A 19,633-nucleotide genomic window follows, 5' to 3' on the forward strand; every position below is an offset into this window, starting at 1 on the left:
CTAGCATTTGGATTGCTAGCATTTAGCTGCAATGATATAACAAAATTGGTTGTAGATTGCAGTCCAAAAATCTCTTCTGCTGTCTTCACAGAAGAGTTGTGCAAGATGCTGATTACCACAGATAAATGTTACCAGGGGAAAAACTGAGCCAACCTAACGTTAGCTAGATAACCATAACAATAGTAGTCTCTTTCCTGGTTTCTTAAACATTTTGGTGTTTCTTTGCGCTACTTTACTGTAATAATAGAGGAGTGTCCCGTCCTTGTAAAATGTTTCGTAGCACAGCATTTGCTGAATTGAGGTGACTGTCACAAAAATTACATAATTTGCATTAAGAGTCACTTTAATGTGAAACTAGCATGAGTGAAATTTGTGTAGGAATCAATAAGAAGTGTCAGTTTAAAATTCCTTTATGATTCGGAATTGTCGTGAAAATTTACATGCTGTACATAATATGGTAGGACTTTGTTATAAGAGCTTCCAGTTTGCTAACGGTATCTTTTTTCCAAGTAAATTCTCTGCTCACCTATTTATCTCTCACAATCAATCAACCAGAGTTTAGGTCACTAGTTGGCAAGATAAACTGAACTTTGGGTCGTGTTTCACTTCAGTGAGTGGGATTATGTCGGAGCTTTGGTCAAGCACTGAACATTCACTGAATGAATCTTTTGAACAACTCTCTTTTTTTAAATGAATTGATTCTAAAGATTCAGTACCCTGAAAAGTAATGCTTTGCCCATCACTAGTTGCTGTACGTGCCGGTAATGATCCCATCCTCCTCAGTATGCCTGGCTTCGCTCTCAGTAGGGAGTCGCAGAGTCTATGACAGAACAGCTGGGAGGGCTGATCTCATTAGTGGGCTGATGGGAGGACTGCTGAGCTGGGCATTCCACTGTGGCATCAGTTCATTCAGTAAAAATGTAGAAGTAAACCAGGAGAACAAGTCCACACTAGGAAAAGAAAATAACCCCCTGACAAAAGTTCTCACAGAAGTTGATCATGAAGGAAAATAAAGTGTCCAGGGCCGCTCCGTGTTGTATCTTTGAATAGAGAGAACTGCTGAGATTGCAGAAGTCTATTTTTAACTTTTTGGCATGTACGCTAAATTTGGAAACAGATAATGACAGGAAAGAGGTGGAAGGGAAATGAAGTGCAATGTAAATCATGGCAAGGAGTCAAACTGTCTCTTGGCTGCAGGACTACAACAGCATCAATCACACCTCAAGAACAGCCTCCTTATCCAGCGGATAAGGAGTCGCTACTACGTGCTGTGTGTGTGTGTGTGTGTGTCCGTCCCATGAGTCGGGCCGTTAGATGTCATCCACTCTCAGATTAGAATCTGTCATACTGATCAAAAGGGAAACGGGGCAGACAGACTGATTGCGTTAAGATTGACTGTGATTATGAAGAAGGAGGCGAGGGCTCTATAGCTGTCACTATACACACACACACACACACACACACACTTACACACACAATCACTCCTCTGTTTGCTGAATGTAAATAAGCTGCAGCTCAGCCCGTGCACTTCAAGGGATTTTGGTTTTCTCTTTGCTAAATTATTAACTAATGCCAAACTCTAGCCATAGTAAAAAAAAACACTTAAGGAAGTTGTTGAATTTTTCTTCTTCCTTGTAGATAAAAAATAACATCAACATAAAATGCTGAGATTCAAAGTTCATTCTTGACGTTCCTCAGCAGATGGTGTTTGTCCAGGTGATGTGATATTGTACAGTAGATGTTCATATTTTCATATCTTGAAGAAATTTAATGAATTCTCATCCATGTCGACTTCAAAGTTAATTCTTGATCTTACCTCATTTATATCTTTTTTAACGTTTAAAGTGTGACAGTGTAACTTTAATAAGAAGTAAAAAGTGAATGAAGCTAAGTGAAAAGTTTAATTCATAAGCAGTAAAATTCAGCACTGCTCAGTTCAGTACACTCAGCAGTTTGAAAAATTCGTTTCAGTAATATTTTAAGACAAAATAAGTGCCTTAAATGTTAATATTTTGGGGTTTGTTTGTTCCTTCATACAGTAAACTGAATATTTTCGAGTTGTGGACAAAACAAGATATTTGTGAACATCATTTTGGGCTCTGGGAAACACTGAGAACTCTATTTTTCACCATTTTCTGACATTTTCTAGATGAAACAACAAATCAATTAATCAACAAAATGATAGACAGATTAATCAACAATGAAAATAATTAGTTAGTTAGTTGCAACCCTATTATGTGGTCAGGTATGACAAGTATCTTTTGTTTGTTAATGTTAACTTTAGACGGCTTTTAACGGACAAGGGCAGGGTTGCAAGTGGCTCAGAAATCTGCTTATCCAAACATGAGATTTTACTTGCCCCTGGCAAGTGGGCAATGGGTATTGACATATTATAGCTGTAAAGCACCTAACTCAAGAATATTAGGATATAAAAGAAAATTAAGGGTGGCATTATTCTGTATAAGGAACTTGCTTTCAGCTAACATGAACGAGAAGACCCTAAAGTAAAAGTATGTAAATTTAAACATCTACATGTTCACTGTCCTTCCTCACTCTCTGATGTATCTAGTGTATCCTGTGTTTTTCCAAAAGATATAGCAGCTAGCAACTACCATTAAATGCATTGTTACCTATAATAAATTCTGGATATCTCTGCTTCTGAGTGTATTTGCATATATTTGAAAGCATGTAAGTACACACCTCAACAAACTATGTAACATATGTCATAAACGGGGTAATTAAAATTTTATTAATTTTCTATTTAGTCATGTTCGCTGGATTTCTTCCTCACTCTCTGATGTATCCAGTGTATTCCTGGAAATTACAGCAACTAGCAACAAAAAGCAGGACACATACAGTTACACTGAATACATTTCTAATTGTTAGAACAAACATTGTTGGAAACATTTGAAATAATGTTGAATGTAATATTTTAATATTACAGTTCTAGATATCACAATTGAATGCTAATATTTGGAGATTTAAACAGAGGGGAAACGTAAGGGTGACATTTAGGCTGACTTTTGTGGTGTCAAATATACCAAGACATGAATTATGACCCTCATTCTTTCCCCAAAATAAAACATTTATAGTCCTAATGATTTGGAAAACGTCTTATATAAAAAACATGCCTGCTGCTAAGAAAATAGCAGCATAATTTGTATACTTATATTTGATAAAGGGCCAGTTGTAGAGAATAAAACACCGTTCATTAGAAGTTCCACCTGTTTTTGAAATTTAATCCAGGAGGCTTCTAAAGTTATTTTTTTTTATTTCTTTTGGACTGACTGTTTTGTTATTTTTGTGGTAAAATTACTTTGGCAAGGTCGAAATGAGCTTACAATGCCAAGGAAGCAGTTTCAGCTGAATAGAAGTGAAATGAGTTGAGCTGAATTAAAGAGAAACCGAAAAAAAAGAAACATGTCCATGAGGGCAGAGAGGTAACGAGGGGAGGGGGACACTTACAGAGAGAGGAGGAGGAGGAGGAGGAGGAGGAGGAGAGAGACCCTGAGCGGGCATGACTGCTCCTGGAGCTCTGACAGGAAACTTTGCTCTTGTTGCTCCGCTCCTCCTCAGCAGCAGCAGCAGCAGCAGTCAGGCTCCACCGCTTCAGTCGCACTCAGTTCAGCGTCTGAAATGCACTTGACTGGTCGCAGTCACCCAGTCATGGCTCTGCTCCATCTGCAACCACCGACAGCTCGTCACTGAAGACGACGAGCAGCGAACCGGGAGACTCTTTTTTTTTCTTCTTTTCTCAAGGATAAACTTTGGAACTAACTAAATGACATTTATTTGCTTTTAAGCCAAAATGGCCACGAGGATGGAGGCTGTGCTTTACCTGCTTGCCTTCGTGTTGGCCCGGGTTAGCTGGGGTCTCGGGTATTCAGAGGCCAGTCTTCAGTCTGGACAGAGAGCAGCCAGCAGACACAGGTAAGACTGAACATCAGCGGAATAACATGTGTGTCAATGTTGTTAGGGGAGCCCGGGGGCAAGTGTAACATTTTTGACATCTGTCAGAACTCACAGACTACTTCAAATACATATGTCATCTTTTGATAGAAGAAACATATAAGTGTGTACTAGTTAATATACAGTTGATGCACTTTCACCAATAAGGACAATGCTATACAGTAATATTAAATTTAATGCAAGAAGTCAGAATGTGACAAAACAAGTTAACATATTAACCTGCTGTATCTCCAAAGAAAGCACAAGTTACCTAATTACTGCTGTAGTATAGAGCTGCAACAAATGATCAGTTAGTAGTCAACTATTAAATCATTTGGCAACTATTTTAATAATGTATTTTATAAGTATTTTTTAAAGAAAAAGAGTATGGAGTATGAATATCTTGGGTTGTGGACAAAACAAGCATGGTTTTTGGGAAAAACATAATGACATTTGAGCGATTAATTGATGAATCAGTCAATTGATGGTTCCAGCTTTGAAAATGTGAGGATTTGCTGCTTTTCTCAGTTTTGTAAATGGAATATCTCACTATTTTGGACTGACAGTGTGACAGAAAATGCTGTTTGAAGATCTTGTCATGGGTTTTTGCAAAATTGTTGGTTGAAACAATTGAAAGAGTAATCAGAGGTTGTCATTGTTTTGTCACTAGTAAGTTTCTTTGCACTCGAGTCTGAAGTCACACGTGAGTCTCACGTCCTAAACTTTGAATTTTGAATTCTAAACAATTCATAATGTAACAGCCTCGTTTATTTATAAACTCATTTAGCTGTTGAGCTGACATTAATTAAGCATTAGCTTGCTAGCTATATTAGCCTTGACTTACTTTGTAAATGCGCAAATTGTGCTTCCTCTGTAAGTTCTCTTAAATACTAGGAACAGGTGAATGATGTGAGGTGTTTGCAGTCTGCACGCTAACCGCATGGTGCTGCTAAATCCTTCACACAGGTCCTTTAAATGTAGCCCTAATGTTATCGATATCAAAATATCAGCTTTTCACAGCCATTTTTAATAATTATAAATAACTATACATTTAAAAAAAGTAAATAAAGCAATTCGAATTAAGAGAAGTGATCAAATATATGTAAAATGCTGTCTTTTAAAAACAGTCTGCATTATGCTCACTAAAAAATATCAGACATGCATTGGAATCTATAATATGAAAATATCATCTGAGTAACACATGCAGAAGAAAACATTTCTCGAGTAAATATCTTGTTGGTGATTCTTGGTGTTTCTTACTCCACGGGGGCCCTCGCTGACCGGGGTGTGATGGGTGGGTGGGGGTGAGTGTGATGATTCAGGGGGGCCCAGAGCTGGACAGGGCTTATAGGGATTTTAGATATTTACTGTTTCAGGGCCCCAGGTGAAACATTTTCAGGGGGCCCAGAGTTCCAGCAGCACCCCCTGACTTCAGCCTTGTCGGAGTGGAATTTATCATTCTGGCAAACGGCATCTTCCAGTCCAGTAAAGGTGAATGGGCTCAGTGTGTGGGGGGGAGTGACAAGTTGCTGGGGTACTGAACTTGAACTGCGCATCACTAATCTGAAAGACTGATAATGTATAATCCTGGAATTTAAATTGCGTGATTCAGACTCCCAAACTGTCACATTGCCCTCTTTTATGGGACAGTAAGGAAATCATTTTGATCTGAGTGTCTGTTGATTAATTGTGGCTTGTAAATCAATGATGGCCGTTGGAGTCCCTGCTATAAAGCTGTTAATACTGTCAGTGAGCCAACACATGTATGTTTTTACTGTGCTGTCGCAGCCCCATAGTGTGTTATTAGCATGTAATTGAGCTTCTGCCTGAGGGGCCCTGTGTGTGGACGACCCCTCACCTCCGTGGACAGATGTGTGCGACTTGTTTGTATGCTTGTAAATGAGTGAATGAGGAAACTTTTGGCAAATTGAATGACTGATAATGTGCGTGTGTGTGAATAAAAGAACAGATTGCCTGAGTGAATGAATGACAGAGTCTCACATGTGGTGTATGTCTGCCTGCATGCCTGCATGTGTTTGTACTTAGTGTGTGCATATGTGTGTATGCAACGCAGGCCAGGCTTCTGGGAGTTGAGCTCCTGCAATATGAGCTTCTATCAGGTTTTGGTCCACATCAGAGCACAGTGTGCTGCTGCTGCTACTGCTGTGGCTGTCTGAGTCATGGGATGTGGATGGTTGGCCTCTGGTGTATGATGAAGCTGAACTGTTGGCTGGTGGACATGATAAGAAGTCAAAAGGAGAATAGGTAGAAGACAGAAGAGGGAAAAGATGCAGTATCTTATTAAGAGAGCAAAATAAGAAAGAGGAAGGCAAGTAAGTCTCAAGTCTTTGCTCTCAAGTCTAACGTCCTAAGTCAAGACCAACAAGTCCCAAGTCAAATCCCCATTCCGGCCTTCTTTAGTCTGATGGAACCGAATGCTGGAGCGTTTACCCACTTTGTGCAGTCAGTGTGTGTTGGTGTGAACGCCAGACTCTGGTGGGGACCAAACGACCACTCAAGTCAACTATGAGTGATTCCTTTCAGCCATTCGAACCAATCACAAAAGCAGATCATTGTATGCGTCACTTCATTGGTTTAAAAAAATGTTTTCTCTCCCTGTTCTGGTGACCGGTGAACTAGTAGCACATTTGCGACCAAAGGACAGGAGACTCACAGCAAAGGGAGAAGATCTCATAGATAAGTGCTCCAGATCAGCACCAACATGAACAGAACCTGCTGGCACTCCATGATGAGCAACACAAAGTGAAAGAATGTGTCATCCTCACATTTTCATTTTGATTCAGACTTTAAGGTTTGAACCTGTCCTGAGTTTTGAGCTTGCTAACTATGTTAATATTAGCCTCGACTTACTGTTCTTTGTGCGAAAAATGTGGAGCGAAATTGTAAGTTGTTGCTTCTCCATATTTGCACACACACACACACACACACACACACACACACACACACACACACTTATATATTATTTTATTTTTTTTGTCGACAACTTAATTTTTCTGTACGCAAACAAATTTTAATTATAGGTATAATTCTGTTCAAGTGGAGCTCTGTATCGTAATGATAGTTCTTCATTGTTCTCTTCTGCCACTTGATTGGCTGCTGAATCAAGAGTTGACTTGCTTAGAATGAAAAGTGTTGACGTTAGTTGATTCAGGAAACAAAAAACCGATAAATAACAGATGGAAGGTATCAAAAGGTCATTGACTCATCAAGTCAAATTGCAAGTATTTTGCGATTTTGTCATGTCAAGTCTAAAGTAATCAAATTTGTGACTCTAGTGTGACTCAAGTCGTGAGTCATGTGACTCAGTTCCACACCTCTGATTAAAAAATGTGCAACTGTGTAACTTTGAAAGGAAGAAACAAAGAAAAAAAAGTGAGAAGTTGAATTCTTGAGCAGTCAAACACACTGCTGCAGTGTGGTCAGTACACTCATGACCGGTAGCTTTTGTTTGCTAATGTTAGCTAACATTAGATAGATATTGCGGCTCTGGGATTGACTGAGCCAGTTTACTGACATTATGGATCTTCTCAACCTCTGCTGCTGCATTTTAGGACAGTCAGGTTGCTTAAGGCTGGTGTCTTAGAAGCTCTTGAATCAAGAATGTGAGGAAATGGAAGATAAGTGAGGAGAAGATAAGACAAAAAAATGAAGAACAAAGATGGGGAAAACTGGCAAGTCAGTAAAAGAAACAGATGATCTGGAGAGAGAAGCGAGCAGGCGTGACAAGAGAAGATGAAAGAGTGAGAAAAGGTTGGGAGGAGCAGCATGATTAGAGAAAAGACAGGAGACACTGGGCCTTGAATGCCTTCCCCCTGCTGAAACCAGTAGGCTATGAAGGAGTCAGCATGGCTGGCCTGTGACATACACACACATACAAACCACACACACACACACACACACACACACACACAGTGTGACGCATCGGGGAGAAGAATGCGCTGGCCCGTGGCAATGTGGTTTGCCCCTCTGACATCTGTTTGAACTCAATTGATCTGTTTTGACAGATGTGTGAAGTATTCCATAAGTGGTGGAGGCTGCTGAATGAACTGGAGACGTCCGGCAGGGGTCTTACCGGGGGCTCAGGAGAACCCTGAGCTGTCCGACACATCTCCTGCCAAAATGTCCAAGCTGCGCGTCAGACCGTCAGCTCCAAACAGAGGAAGAGGAAGAGAGAAGGAGCGGTGTGTCTGGGGCTGGATGCAGGTGGACTGCTGATCTGTTTAGGCTCATGGACAGTTTGAAGTACAAGACATGAGATCACCACAGGAGGGGAGCAAGGAGTAGATACAGAGCATCTCTGTCTCATTTATCATACTTATTCCCCCTTCAACTTTCTTCTTTTCATGAGCATTGGGGTGCCATAAGACATGCACACATTCAATCACTTTAGTTCCAGATGTTGTGTTGACATGGACTTTTTTAGTTCTTTAACCTCTGGCCCTCCCCCTCCTTACCACCAAGTTTCGTCTTTTTTTTAGAGGACAGGAGATCTTTTGGGGTACATAGAAGTAAAGAAGTGGTATACATCATCAGAAGCACTATTTGTCAGTCGGGCTGGGGCAATTCGTCAGCGTCCATTTGCGTATCATCCACATGCATCGACGCATCGTTATGAACTGCTACGCCCAGTCAGAGCATGGATTCACCAGCAGAACAAGTCGTAGAGAGCCGGTCTTTCCATGACCATCTAAAGTGTGGTTGTATTTTAGACAGATTCAACAGTTTGTCTCTCTCAAACTCTCCAAACTGGACATGACTTTTCACAGCAGGACAGCTGCTCCACACGAGTAATAGAAGTGAAGCACCGACCGCTTTGTCCTCCTCCTGCAGCTGCAGCAGTATCGCCCCATTTACTTTGTGCCAGCACCCAAACATGATATATCAGGATTATCAACATGTGGAACATATTTCTGTTAGTATAAGTCACTTTTAGATGTTTCTTCCTCACCCCCATGTTAAAAGTGATTTACACTTTACACCATGCGTCATCTAATGGTGTTATTCTGCTGTTTTGTACTTTCTGTTCACTTTATCAGCCATGAATGAGTCAAAAATAGCTGCAGGCTGTCGTTAATCGCAGTCACCAGAAAAATGATGGAAAATACTTTCTTTGGCCCACAATGATGCAAAAATACACTGCCACTGATCATCTTACTTGCATAAGTGGTGGTGAGATAACTTCATGTCATAACCAGCTTAAGTTGTAAGTGATTGTCCAGTTCAGTGAAGGGCTGTCAGTGATTACTGATTAAAATAAAATGCATCACAGGTCTTTTTTATTTGAGATCCACTATTTTCTGATCACGCATCTGACACAGAGTCTATTAAATAAGGTGGAAATTAGGCTAACTTTAAAATATGCCACTATTGTCATTAGTCTAAGGTACTTTATGTCTATTTTTCAGGATTATAATTGAATAAAGCATTGAAATATTAATGAGACATGGTTGTGATATGTATTTTAAGTAAATTAATTGTTGTTTAATTTAATTATTTAAAAATTCATTAAATTAAACAATAAATTAATCCATAGCTAGAGTAAGAGTAGTAGTTAGGTGCAGCCCTATTTGTCAAGTTTGTCTAGTCATAAATTTGTAATAAACGTTGTGCTTTCTTTAGGTGTTTATTCACATTTCGAAAGTTAAGAGTGTATAAGAACATAATGATAGAAGTCTATGATGGCCATTCCCCTGCTCCGTCATATAGTCTCAAGTGTTACGATTTTTGACGAGTTGAGCATTAGTTGAAATTGCCAAAATCTTTCCAAAATACCTCTTGAAGGGACTGTCTCCACGGTGTTTTTTCCCAGCTCAAAATGCCAGCCACTCCTCTGAAAACGTCCAGCTGAGAGCCTTTGAGAGCACTATGGAGGCCATCAGCTGAGATGCTTTTGTTGCTCTGATACAGGAAATCTGTGGAAGCAATGGTTAACTTATATTTTGCAAGTACCAAATATTGTAGGTAAGTTTGTATTTTCAACAAATTCTGAGAGTAAAAATGCCGGCGCAAAGTAGAGTACTTCCTCTGGATGAAGTGAAGGTTGAAACATGTAGGGAGAGAAGACGGATCCGCCGGTGTGCTAGGGGAGATAGCAGGTGGTGCATTTTCTGGCAGACTAGCTCGCCATTGAAAGCCCCCCTAATCCTACGCATAACGAGCTTTTCATGGCAGCCTGCTTATTACAGCATAACGTTGTCTATGTGGGTTCATGAGATTTTGCATGTGAGGAAACTAGCGAGTACATGGTTCTAGAGCTGAAGTTCAATGGACCTCTATTCAAGGAGTTGGCCACAGTATGAGCAGGACGCAGTTTGTGATATTTGTCCTGCCCCTCCTCCATTGTGATTGGTTGGCTGTGTATAAAGTGACAGTAATGAACACAGCTGAACAAAGCTGAACACTTTCCAACACTCAACGACCAGAAAAAAACCCACCAAATGTGCAGTGCTCAGTGCAGAATAAGCCCTCGGCACCTCGGCACACTGCAGGCGTTTTTAGCAGAGTGTAAATACACAATGCTCCCATTGGAAACCATTTAAAAAGTAAAGCTGCTTAGGGAAAAAAGGTTTTGGTGGACAGCCACTAAGACACCAAGACCTTGAGGAACACCATAGAATAATTCATGCTGTGATTTGGTATAAAAAAATTTCCACAATTGGATGGTGAGCACTTCTGTTTTGGAAATTGCAGAGAGACACCCATCCATCCTCTGAATGCACCAGATGTCTAGTTTTTGATTGTGAAGTTCCATGAGGCTGTAATGAGTCCACCATAGGTAATTTTACACAGTTTCAAAAGTGGTCCTACTACAATGAAATGGTTACAATGGGGACTAACATGCTCACACATGAATGTAATTAGGCTTATTGAATCCACAAAAGTCTCAGCCTTAACAATCACATGGAATTGATGCAATTCCAAAACTGTTTGTGGACCCCAGTAAGCAGAAATATTCTAATAAAATAGGAGAAAATAACACATTTATACTACATGCAAAATCTACATGCTCACAACTGCATGGGAATAGCATGGGGTCACCATGTCTGTAAAGAGGAGACTTTTCGGCACCCATATTTATTTAGATATCCTTTAGATGAGAGGTCAAGGGACCCCTTTTTAGAATGGCCGCACCAGTTTTACCTCGTCAAAATTTACCCTAACTTTGGAGTGTTATTTAGCCCCCTTTCCAGCTAGTATGACAGTTTTGTTCCCAGTGGTCTTCTAGTTTCATATGATGCCAGTATATTTATCTTCACTCCAGCTATGAAACTTACTACAGCTTCTTAAAGAAATCAAGTACACTGTTTTTCACCTGGTGTGCATAAGACTGTCAGACTGCGTTTAGCCTACTTAAGCAACAATGAAACTAGCTAACTGCAAGCTAAATTACCTTGGTACTGTACTCTGCCATATAGAATTTAATGACCTCTTAAAGACAAGTCCAAATGCACCACTTTACTTGAAGTCAAGGAAAATATTCATGACACACTTTCAATGGTCTAAAGTTGGCAAGTGTCAGTTAAAACAGAACTGAAGCTAAGCATGTTTTCGTTCAAGGTTGATAATATCTAGTTGTTATAACAAAGACATCTCATGCAATGTCAGTTTTGCATTAAAAGTATAATAATTGACTGAATAACACTTGATGACCACAGTCGTAAACATTCAGTCATAGAGTCATAAAGACTCATGTTCATGACAGGGGTCATGACATGGTTATGACAGTGTAATGGCAGTCATATGTACACCACTTTGAATAAAGTGTTGCTAAGAGTATTGTTGGCCCATCCAGTGACGTTCCTGTGGAGTTGAAGAGGTTACAGTCGGCTGTTTTTATGGCCTTCTGCTTTGTGGATTGAAACAGGAAAAACAGTCGAGCCAAAGAGGTGATTAGTTCTGACAAATCTAATGTTCAGGGGCCATTAGTGCAGCAATGCTTTTTTCATGATTTGGGCTTAGTTCCATGAATGAATGCTATATTGTACGGCATATAATCGTACATAATAGTGTGCCTCCAGCTTTGTGGAAACAGATTGGGGAACTCCCTATCCTGTTTCAGTGTGACAATGCAAGCCAGGCCAGTAAAGAAATGGTTTTCCCAGCTTGGTGTGGAAGAAGCTGACTGACCTGCACAGATCCCTGACCTCAACCCCGTCCAACACCTCTGGCACGACTTTATCGGACAAAGTCAGAGCTAGGCTGGCCTTTATCGTACACAATGTGTCACTGTCCTGCATAGAACTTGGACGTTTCCGTCACAGATTAATAATACAATAAAATCTGATACAGTGAGACTGTTGAAAATACAAAATCATAAGATGATAGAAACATTTGGCTGCTGTAAAGTAACAAAAAAAGGAGAAGGGTTTTCTATTAAAGTCAGGCAAAATCAAAGTTGGTTCATGACTCCTCTCATTCACTCAGTCTTCTTCTTTTCTTGTTCATGCCTCTTCTGTATTTTAGGGGGAAGTGTAGGTCAGGAATTCATATAGTACTCTAATGGTGATGGAATATCTAAGAAATTACCCTTGAGAATCCAGTATGGTTAGGCAATCTGGGCATAAAGAGAGAGCAATTGTCTGTAATTAAGCTTCTTTTAATAATTGCCCCGGAGCAAGCTAATTGAACCCAGTGACTCCAGTGCAGCAGACGTTGCTGCGCAGTCTACTGTTGTGGTAACTCGGAATTCAAGCTTCATTGCTCGCAGAAATCTAATGTGGGTCAGTTACAATGGCTAGAAAATTGCCTCCTGTCCATCACAAGGAAAATAGTCACATCTAACCGCTAGCTCAAGAAAGAGTAGAGATCATGTTTACCACTGCAAGTTACGAGCTTGAGATTTATACATTTTATACATCAATTCATGTCCTTTGATTTAATATTATTAGTTTAATGACAGCATAAGTAAGTGTTCAATAAACTGATCCTAATATGGTTCAAGAATAAACACCGTCTGTGACTGGATTGGATCTCTGCGTGGATTCAGCCCCAGTTTTTGGCTCTATGGATGATCATGTAGGTCTGTCAGCCAGTTAGTCAGTTGGTCCACGCCTTTGGTCCAGACTGAAATGTCTCAAATGCTCAACTATTGGATAGGACCACCATGAAGTAGAAATGTGTGGTTTTGAGTGAAATGTCTCCACATCTAATGGATGGATTGCCATGAAATGTTCTAGATTAGGGCTGATCTGAACACTCCAAATCTTCTACCATTTCCATGGAAATCAGTGTCCAAATCAGTATCTGAATGCTGCATTTTTGAGAAAAAGCAAACCAAATGAACAAACAGCTTTATGAAGAGAGGAAGGAGACGAGACGGTGAATTGGCTGCACCGAATAAAAGAAAAAGACTGGCAAAAAGTGAGAAATGGAGTTCCCTCTATGGCGTTTAATTTGTCCCAAAGTACATGAGATATGGGTGCAGAGAACAGTCCACAAAAGAACAATCATCTTCCCAAGTGTGAAAAAGTACTTGCTTAACTAATGACATTCCCAACAACCTCAGCTTCACCAGTTCTATAGTGATAATTGATAAATATTAAGAAGCTAGCATACTAAACTAAGATGTTGAACATGATAAATAGCATAGCTACCTGCTAGTCACTATTAGCATCATCATTGTGAGCATGTTAGCATGCTAATGTTTGAGTTTAATTCAGGTTGACATTCAAAATGTTAGCAGTCAGATGGAACTACGAGATTTGTAGCCAAAAGTTGTTTATGTATGCTTTAGAATTCAGACATGTCCTAGCTAACGTTAACATTTGGTAGTTTTACATGATATCATAATAAATAACTTCTTCCTTTGATATTCCAGAATTAATTTATGTCAAGTCATGCCCCTTCAGCGGTAGTCAGTGGCGAGTTTCCTTTTTGATCCCATTTAAATTGTGCCATGAAAATGATGTTTGTCAAAAAGTCAAGAAAGTTGCAGTTTGGAATAAAACTGTTTATATATTAGACTATGAAGATACTTAATAAGAAAGACCATACAACCAGAAGTTGCGTGAGTGACTTCATGACTTTCTCCCTCCAAAAGCTAATGTTAGCCACTGAAGCTACGATGCCTGTGTGTTTTCATACCGACAAGTTGTCACACAACACCAGGTTTTACTTGTTCTTTCTTTTCATGGCTGATAAAAGCTCTAGGAGCCACTGGATAAAACACTTCCAGTAAGATGACATTAAAAGCGATGTTGTGTTGTGTGACGTATATCATGTGAGATGAGACGTGTAGTTCTCTGAGCTTTTTTGCACAGAACTAAACTAAACTACGACAAACCTACCAAAAACTGCAACTTTCTTTTCTTGTAAAATTAAATTAGTGCAAATTAGTTTTAAATTGACAAATAATCAGATTTTTTTTTCACCTCTCTACAATCGTGTTAGCATACCAAAATGCCCCAGCAAGCAGAGACTGACACAGGATTGTCCTTGTCTTGTCTGAACCTTGGAAAGTGTCCAAACTCACTTCATCTGTGTGATTTTCTGCTTTCTGCTAATTAGTGCAGCAAACAAATCTCTTTATATATGGTAATGCAAATGTGGGAAAAGAGATCCTTCCCAGTCACAGCCATTGTAAGCTAAATACCATAGTTCCCAGCATGCATTTCATTTGAGAAAGCTTTCTTTACCTTGTTTAGAGATTTGGATCGGTTCCCAAAATGTATCCCATCCCACCACACATGGACAGTTGAACTATAAACCTCCTTTCAACTTAAAGAATAAATGGAACAAGACATCACAACATATTTAACCACTGAACTTACTGGTTTGTACTTAAGAGCAGCTAATAAAAGTTTTACCTGCATGAATGGTTTGTACTATTTTGGGCAAGTGCAATTTGGCTTTGAGGAGACTTATGTTTCAAACGCACACGCCTCCATAAATGGTTAAAATTCAAGAGAGCCACACAAACCCCCGCAGACCTCCACAGGCTGACATATCTGAGCAATAATGCTAAAGCAAATGGCAGTATCATGCACTGTCTGTGTAAATCATGGTGACCGCCAGGCTAAACAATCAGAGAGAAGTTTACACAATCACACTGTCCCTTGATGTTGGAACGAGTCCAAAGGGGAAAACGGTGTGTGTGTGTGTGTGTGTGTGTGCGTGTGCGTGTGCGTGAGTAAAACTGCATTTTAAGACAGTGCAGAGAGATTGGAAGAATGTGCGTGTCTGCCTTTTGTGTGTGTTTGTCCGTCGCTGTGCAATCGCTCAAGCGTGAGTGAGTGCACTCGAGTGTGCATGTTGTCGTCTGTGACAGTCTGTGTGCTTTTCGGTGTGTGTCCGGGGGGATACCTTTACAAGGACGTTGGAGGGGTGCTTGACCTCGGGGGTCACAGTTCAAACAGTGAGACACGCCCCTTTCCATCCACTCATTCAGGTCGCTGTCAAAGCCTTCCCTTGAAGCTAAATGAAAGATCCGTCAACAATAGGCGCCGCCAAGTCATTTCTTTGTTTAAGCATTAAAACCCTTTTCTCTCTTTCACTCCTTCTTCCTCCCACCTACTCTCCATGTCACTCTTGTCACTGCCTATTCCACTTTTACCCAGAATTCTTCTCCACAGGGCTCCTGCAGAGATGCTGTTAAGTAAAATGAACCTGGTATGTGTGGGTTGAGATGTCAGACCGCAACTTCCTGCTCAGCCATGAAGTGTCTGTCTGCTGTTTTATAAGGAGGTGAGATTTATTGGGAAATAAAGAGATGCTCAGACAGGTGCAAGAGTTCCACTCACGCTGAGTTATGGCTCTATAAATAAAAATAAGACGTGTACAATGGAAGTTTCACTGCTCGGTCCCTGGTAATGAAGACGTCGTTTGTGTGTGTGTGTGTCTTCAGGTGAAGGACAAAGTGTGTTTGTGGTGATTAACATGCATGAAAGTGTGTCCAGGCTGGCTTCCGTTGCTTGTTTGTGCATCTGTCTGGAAAGCCTTATCAAATGTGTGAAATCAGACAGCTCCTGATATGTTTATGGTGATATGTTGAGTTTCAGCTCAACACTTTCAGGGTTGTCAGGTTCCTGGAGTGAATGTTTCATCATATATGTCCATGTTAATATAACATTTTTCCATTTATTTTCCCATAATGGGATTATTTGAAGTAGGACTGTATGAGGTACTGTATTTATCCATGGTCAGTGTATTATCTACAGTAGGTAGTGGTCGGTATGTCCCCAGCTTGGAGAAGCAGTGTAAGGAAGCTAAGCATCGTACTGCTGTGGATAGGGTTAGCACCATGAAGTATTTTAGCTACCAAAACAAATCTACATCATTTTAAGTGTGCACTATATTTAGAATAATTTCACCACTTTACGTTGCCAACAGCCAGACTTTCTGATGGTAAATTGCCAATATATTAAGACATTGTATTACTCTCTCCAAAGGCACCAGGCAAAAACAATTATTTTAGCTTGCAGAATACCAGAGTGCTGGTCTACAGCTGCCTCGATTTGTTAGCTTGTTTGTGTTATTGTTTGCTAGCTTTTTAAAACATGGCAGTCCCACAATAACACAAACTCACTAACAGACTGAGACAACGTTAGACCAGCAACTCTTGTGTTGCGTGAGGTAAAATTGCTGTTTTTGCCAGTGGAGTCTGGTGGCTTTAGAGAGAGAGATACAACAGATTATATAAAGGCAGCTTCCCATTGGAAAGTGTTGTATAATGGTAAGGTAAAGCTGTGAAAGTATTCTAAATGTAGTGCACACCTGATAGGCATTTTTTTTAAGTCTGCCTTTCTTAGTTGGTAAATTACATCATGTATACCACAGTACATCACTTAGCTTCCTGCACTAGGACAACCCCACTACAAATAAACCAAACTATCCCTTTAAAGCTGTTGTAGTGAATATTTTTGTTTGTAAAATGGATCACATGTCTCTACAAGAATGCAGTCACTCGTGGTGATAAACACACAAGGAGTTCCTTCAGCCATATAAAGCTTTATAGCATCTTTCAGCTCATTGTTTTGGTTTTACAGCCCACTACTTTACTGTTCTGGTTTATTCTAGTCACTCTCATGAGTCTTGTTTCCAGACATAACAGGGAGATGTTTTCAGCAAGCTCTTAAAACCCACTGCACACTACCTGCTCAGCACCAAACAGCAGACACAGCAAGTTTCCTTCAGAGGACAGTGGAGAGAATGAATGCTGGACTTATATTCACCAGGTGGACACAAACATAACTCCAAATGAATATTGTTGCTCGTATCTGCTGGGTGTGTAAATTGGCAACTTGTTGCTAACAAGTTGACCATATCAACTTTAAAGGTAGTAATATATTAAAGGGATAGTTCAGGTTTTTAGCAGTGGGGTTGTGAGATATTTACCTACAGTAGATGGCAGTCAACATGCCCCCAGTTTGGTGAAGAAGCAGAAGTCATAGTAGGAAGCTGAGCGATGAACTGCTGAGGACAAGGTCAGCCATGGACACCAGTGACATGTTTAATTCTGCACTCAATTACAAGCTGCATACAATTTGTTTTTTCTTCAAAAGAAACAATCCAGACTCTGAGCTGTTAATACTTTTGGTTGCCGTAATCTTATATCAGATTATCCTTGATGAGCCTCCATTTTTGTTACGATCCTAGCTCATGGTGCAAAATGGAAGCAACATCAAACCAGTTATTTATGGTAAATGAAGTTATTTTCTTAACCAAGAGTTTGGTGAGGCAAAACTAGGAAGGAAAAGGGTGAACATGAATAAATATAACCAAAAGAGGACTCTCAAAATGAATCAAAAGCTAATTTTCTAAATAAATTTTTAAAAAAAAGAAAACAAAAACTTCACTGCTTACCTTTTACTTGGTAACACATAGTGTGTTTGGACAAAGTAAATCCTATGTGAGAGTAGATCTGATCAGTTTTTAAATCTAATGTCTGGCCCAGTCCCAGGTAGATTACGAGTGTCTTTGAGTTAACACAATGATTACAACATAGCAAACAAGAGGCGTACCTGGCTGAAGTCTCAGCCACTAAGTAACCAAGGGTTAGTTCAGATTCACTGAAGCCGCACAACCAACCTACCAATCGAGGCAGCGGTAGAACAGCATCTCTTGTGTTCTACAAGATAAAATTATCTGGTGATGTTTCTCATCAATAAAGGCAAGATAAAGTGATGAAAATATTCCAAATATAACATGCACTTAAACTGCTGATTTTCAGGTGGCTAAAATACATTTTGCAGCTGACACTGTCTACACAAGTAGCTTCCTGCTTCCTACACTGTGACACCAGCTGCTTATCCAGACTGGGGGCTGATTTTAAACTAATTTAATCTACTCTCACATAGGGGTTACTTTGTCTAGATACACTAGGTTGTATGTAGTAAAAGTTATGTGAAAGGCTTTAATTTTCATTTTTTATTTTGTTTAGAAAAGTAGTTGAGAGTTATCTTTACTTGATTTGGTCCGCACCCATGACCCCTTTTCCTTCCTAGTTTTGTCTCACCCATTTCTGTCAAACTCGTTGTTAATAAAATAACTTAATTTGCTATAAACAACTGGTTTCATGTTGCTTCCCTTTTGCCCCATGAGCTCGTAGGGGCTCGTCCTGTTAAAAGGTTCCTGTAACCAAAGTTATTAATAGCTCCGAGTTTTGACTTTGAAAGAGAAAAAAAAAAGTTGTGTGCAGCTGAGCTAATTGTAATTGGGAGCACATGTAAACCTGTTGCTGGGGTCCTAACATGGTAAAACAGTTTTTGCTGCTGACCCTGTCCACAGCACTACATTGCTTCGATTTCTAAGGCGGTACTCCTGCTGCTTCTTCAAACTGTGGGCGTGTCGACCGCCAGCTACTGTAGTACAGTGAGTGTACAGCACAGTACAGTTACTATGTAGTACCTCAAACAGCCCCACAAAAACACAGTTGATGTAATGACCAGTCCAGTTGCGGGTCACTGAGGTTAGAAGGCTTAAACAACTTGAAAGATTAAATTTCATGACGGCATTGTGCATTGTTGTTTTACATGTCTGTCTATCTGCTGCCGCCTGATAAACATTCTACAAATACATATTGTAGTTCAGTAATTCTGTATGTGCAGGAACTAGACTGTTTATGCACTGCGTTTTCCTGTTGTACTGATACAGTAAAGGAAACAGGGAGATTAGCTGCTGAATATTCCAGAGAAGTGAGACAAAACTCTCTCTCTCACACACACACACACACACACAATCAATTCTCCATGAAACACCGTAGTAGGCTATAAAATACAACCTTTATATTTAATTGACGTTCATATATAGGTTTATAAAAGTAAATGATTTTATCTCAAAGTGTAGTAAAGTGGAAAATAAGCATGTTAGACTGATACTCTGATACTCTATTTTTGTATGTATGAGTGCATGTCTTTGGTTGTGTAAAAGTAGTAGTAGTGTGTTTGTCTGTTTAATGTTGTGTGTATGCTTGTAATTGTATTTTACACACATTGAAAAAATGCCAAGTGGAGTTAGTGGACTTTCATCTTTTTTCTTTTTTCTGCAGCGATTTGGATTAATGGGACTTTATTGGATTACTGCTTGGAATGCTTAACTTCACGCTGGTTAGAGAGCAAGACAGAAAGAAGGAAAGGCCAGCGGGTTTGGGGCTGAAATGTTGTTTTGAATGTGTCACCCATGCAGCAGAAATCTTACATGCAGAGGCGTACATAAGCAAATCCTCTGT

The 19,633-nt window shown here is 39.9% G+C and overlaps 1 protein-coding gene across 1 annotated transcript in view; it reads left to right on the forward strand.

Moving 5' to 3' along the window:
• Positions 1–3,525: 3,525 nt before the first annotated feature.
• emilin1a (elastin microfibril interfacer 1a) overlaps positions 3,526–19,633 on the forward strand; it is a 42,263-nt gene continuing 26,155 nt past the window's right edge. Inside the window, exon 1 of the mRNA XM_084737609.1 lies at positions 3,526–3,930. Coding sequence (XP_084593735.1) covers positions 3,809–3,930 — 122 coding nt within the window. The 5' untranslated portion in view covers positions 3,526–3,808. The remainder of the gene's footprint in view (positions 3,931–19,633) is intronic.

The sequence above is a fragment of the Lutjanus erythropterus genome, chromosome 15 (assembly GCF_056507025.1).
Source record: "Lutjanus erythropterus isolate fLutEry1 chromosome 15, fLutEry1.hap2, whole genome shotgun sequence".
Lineage (NCBI taxonomy): Eukaryota > Metazoa > Chordata > Actinopteri > Lutjaniformes > Lutjanidae > Lutjanus > Lutjanus erythropterus.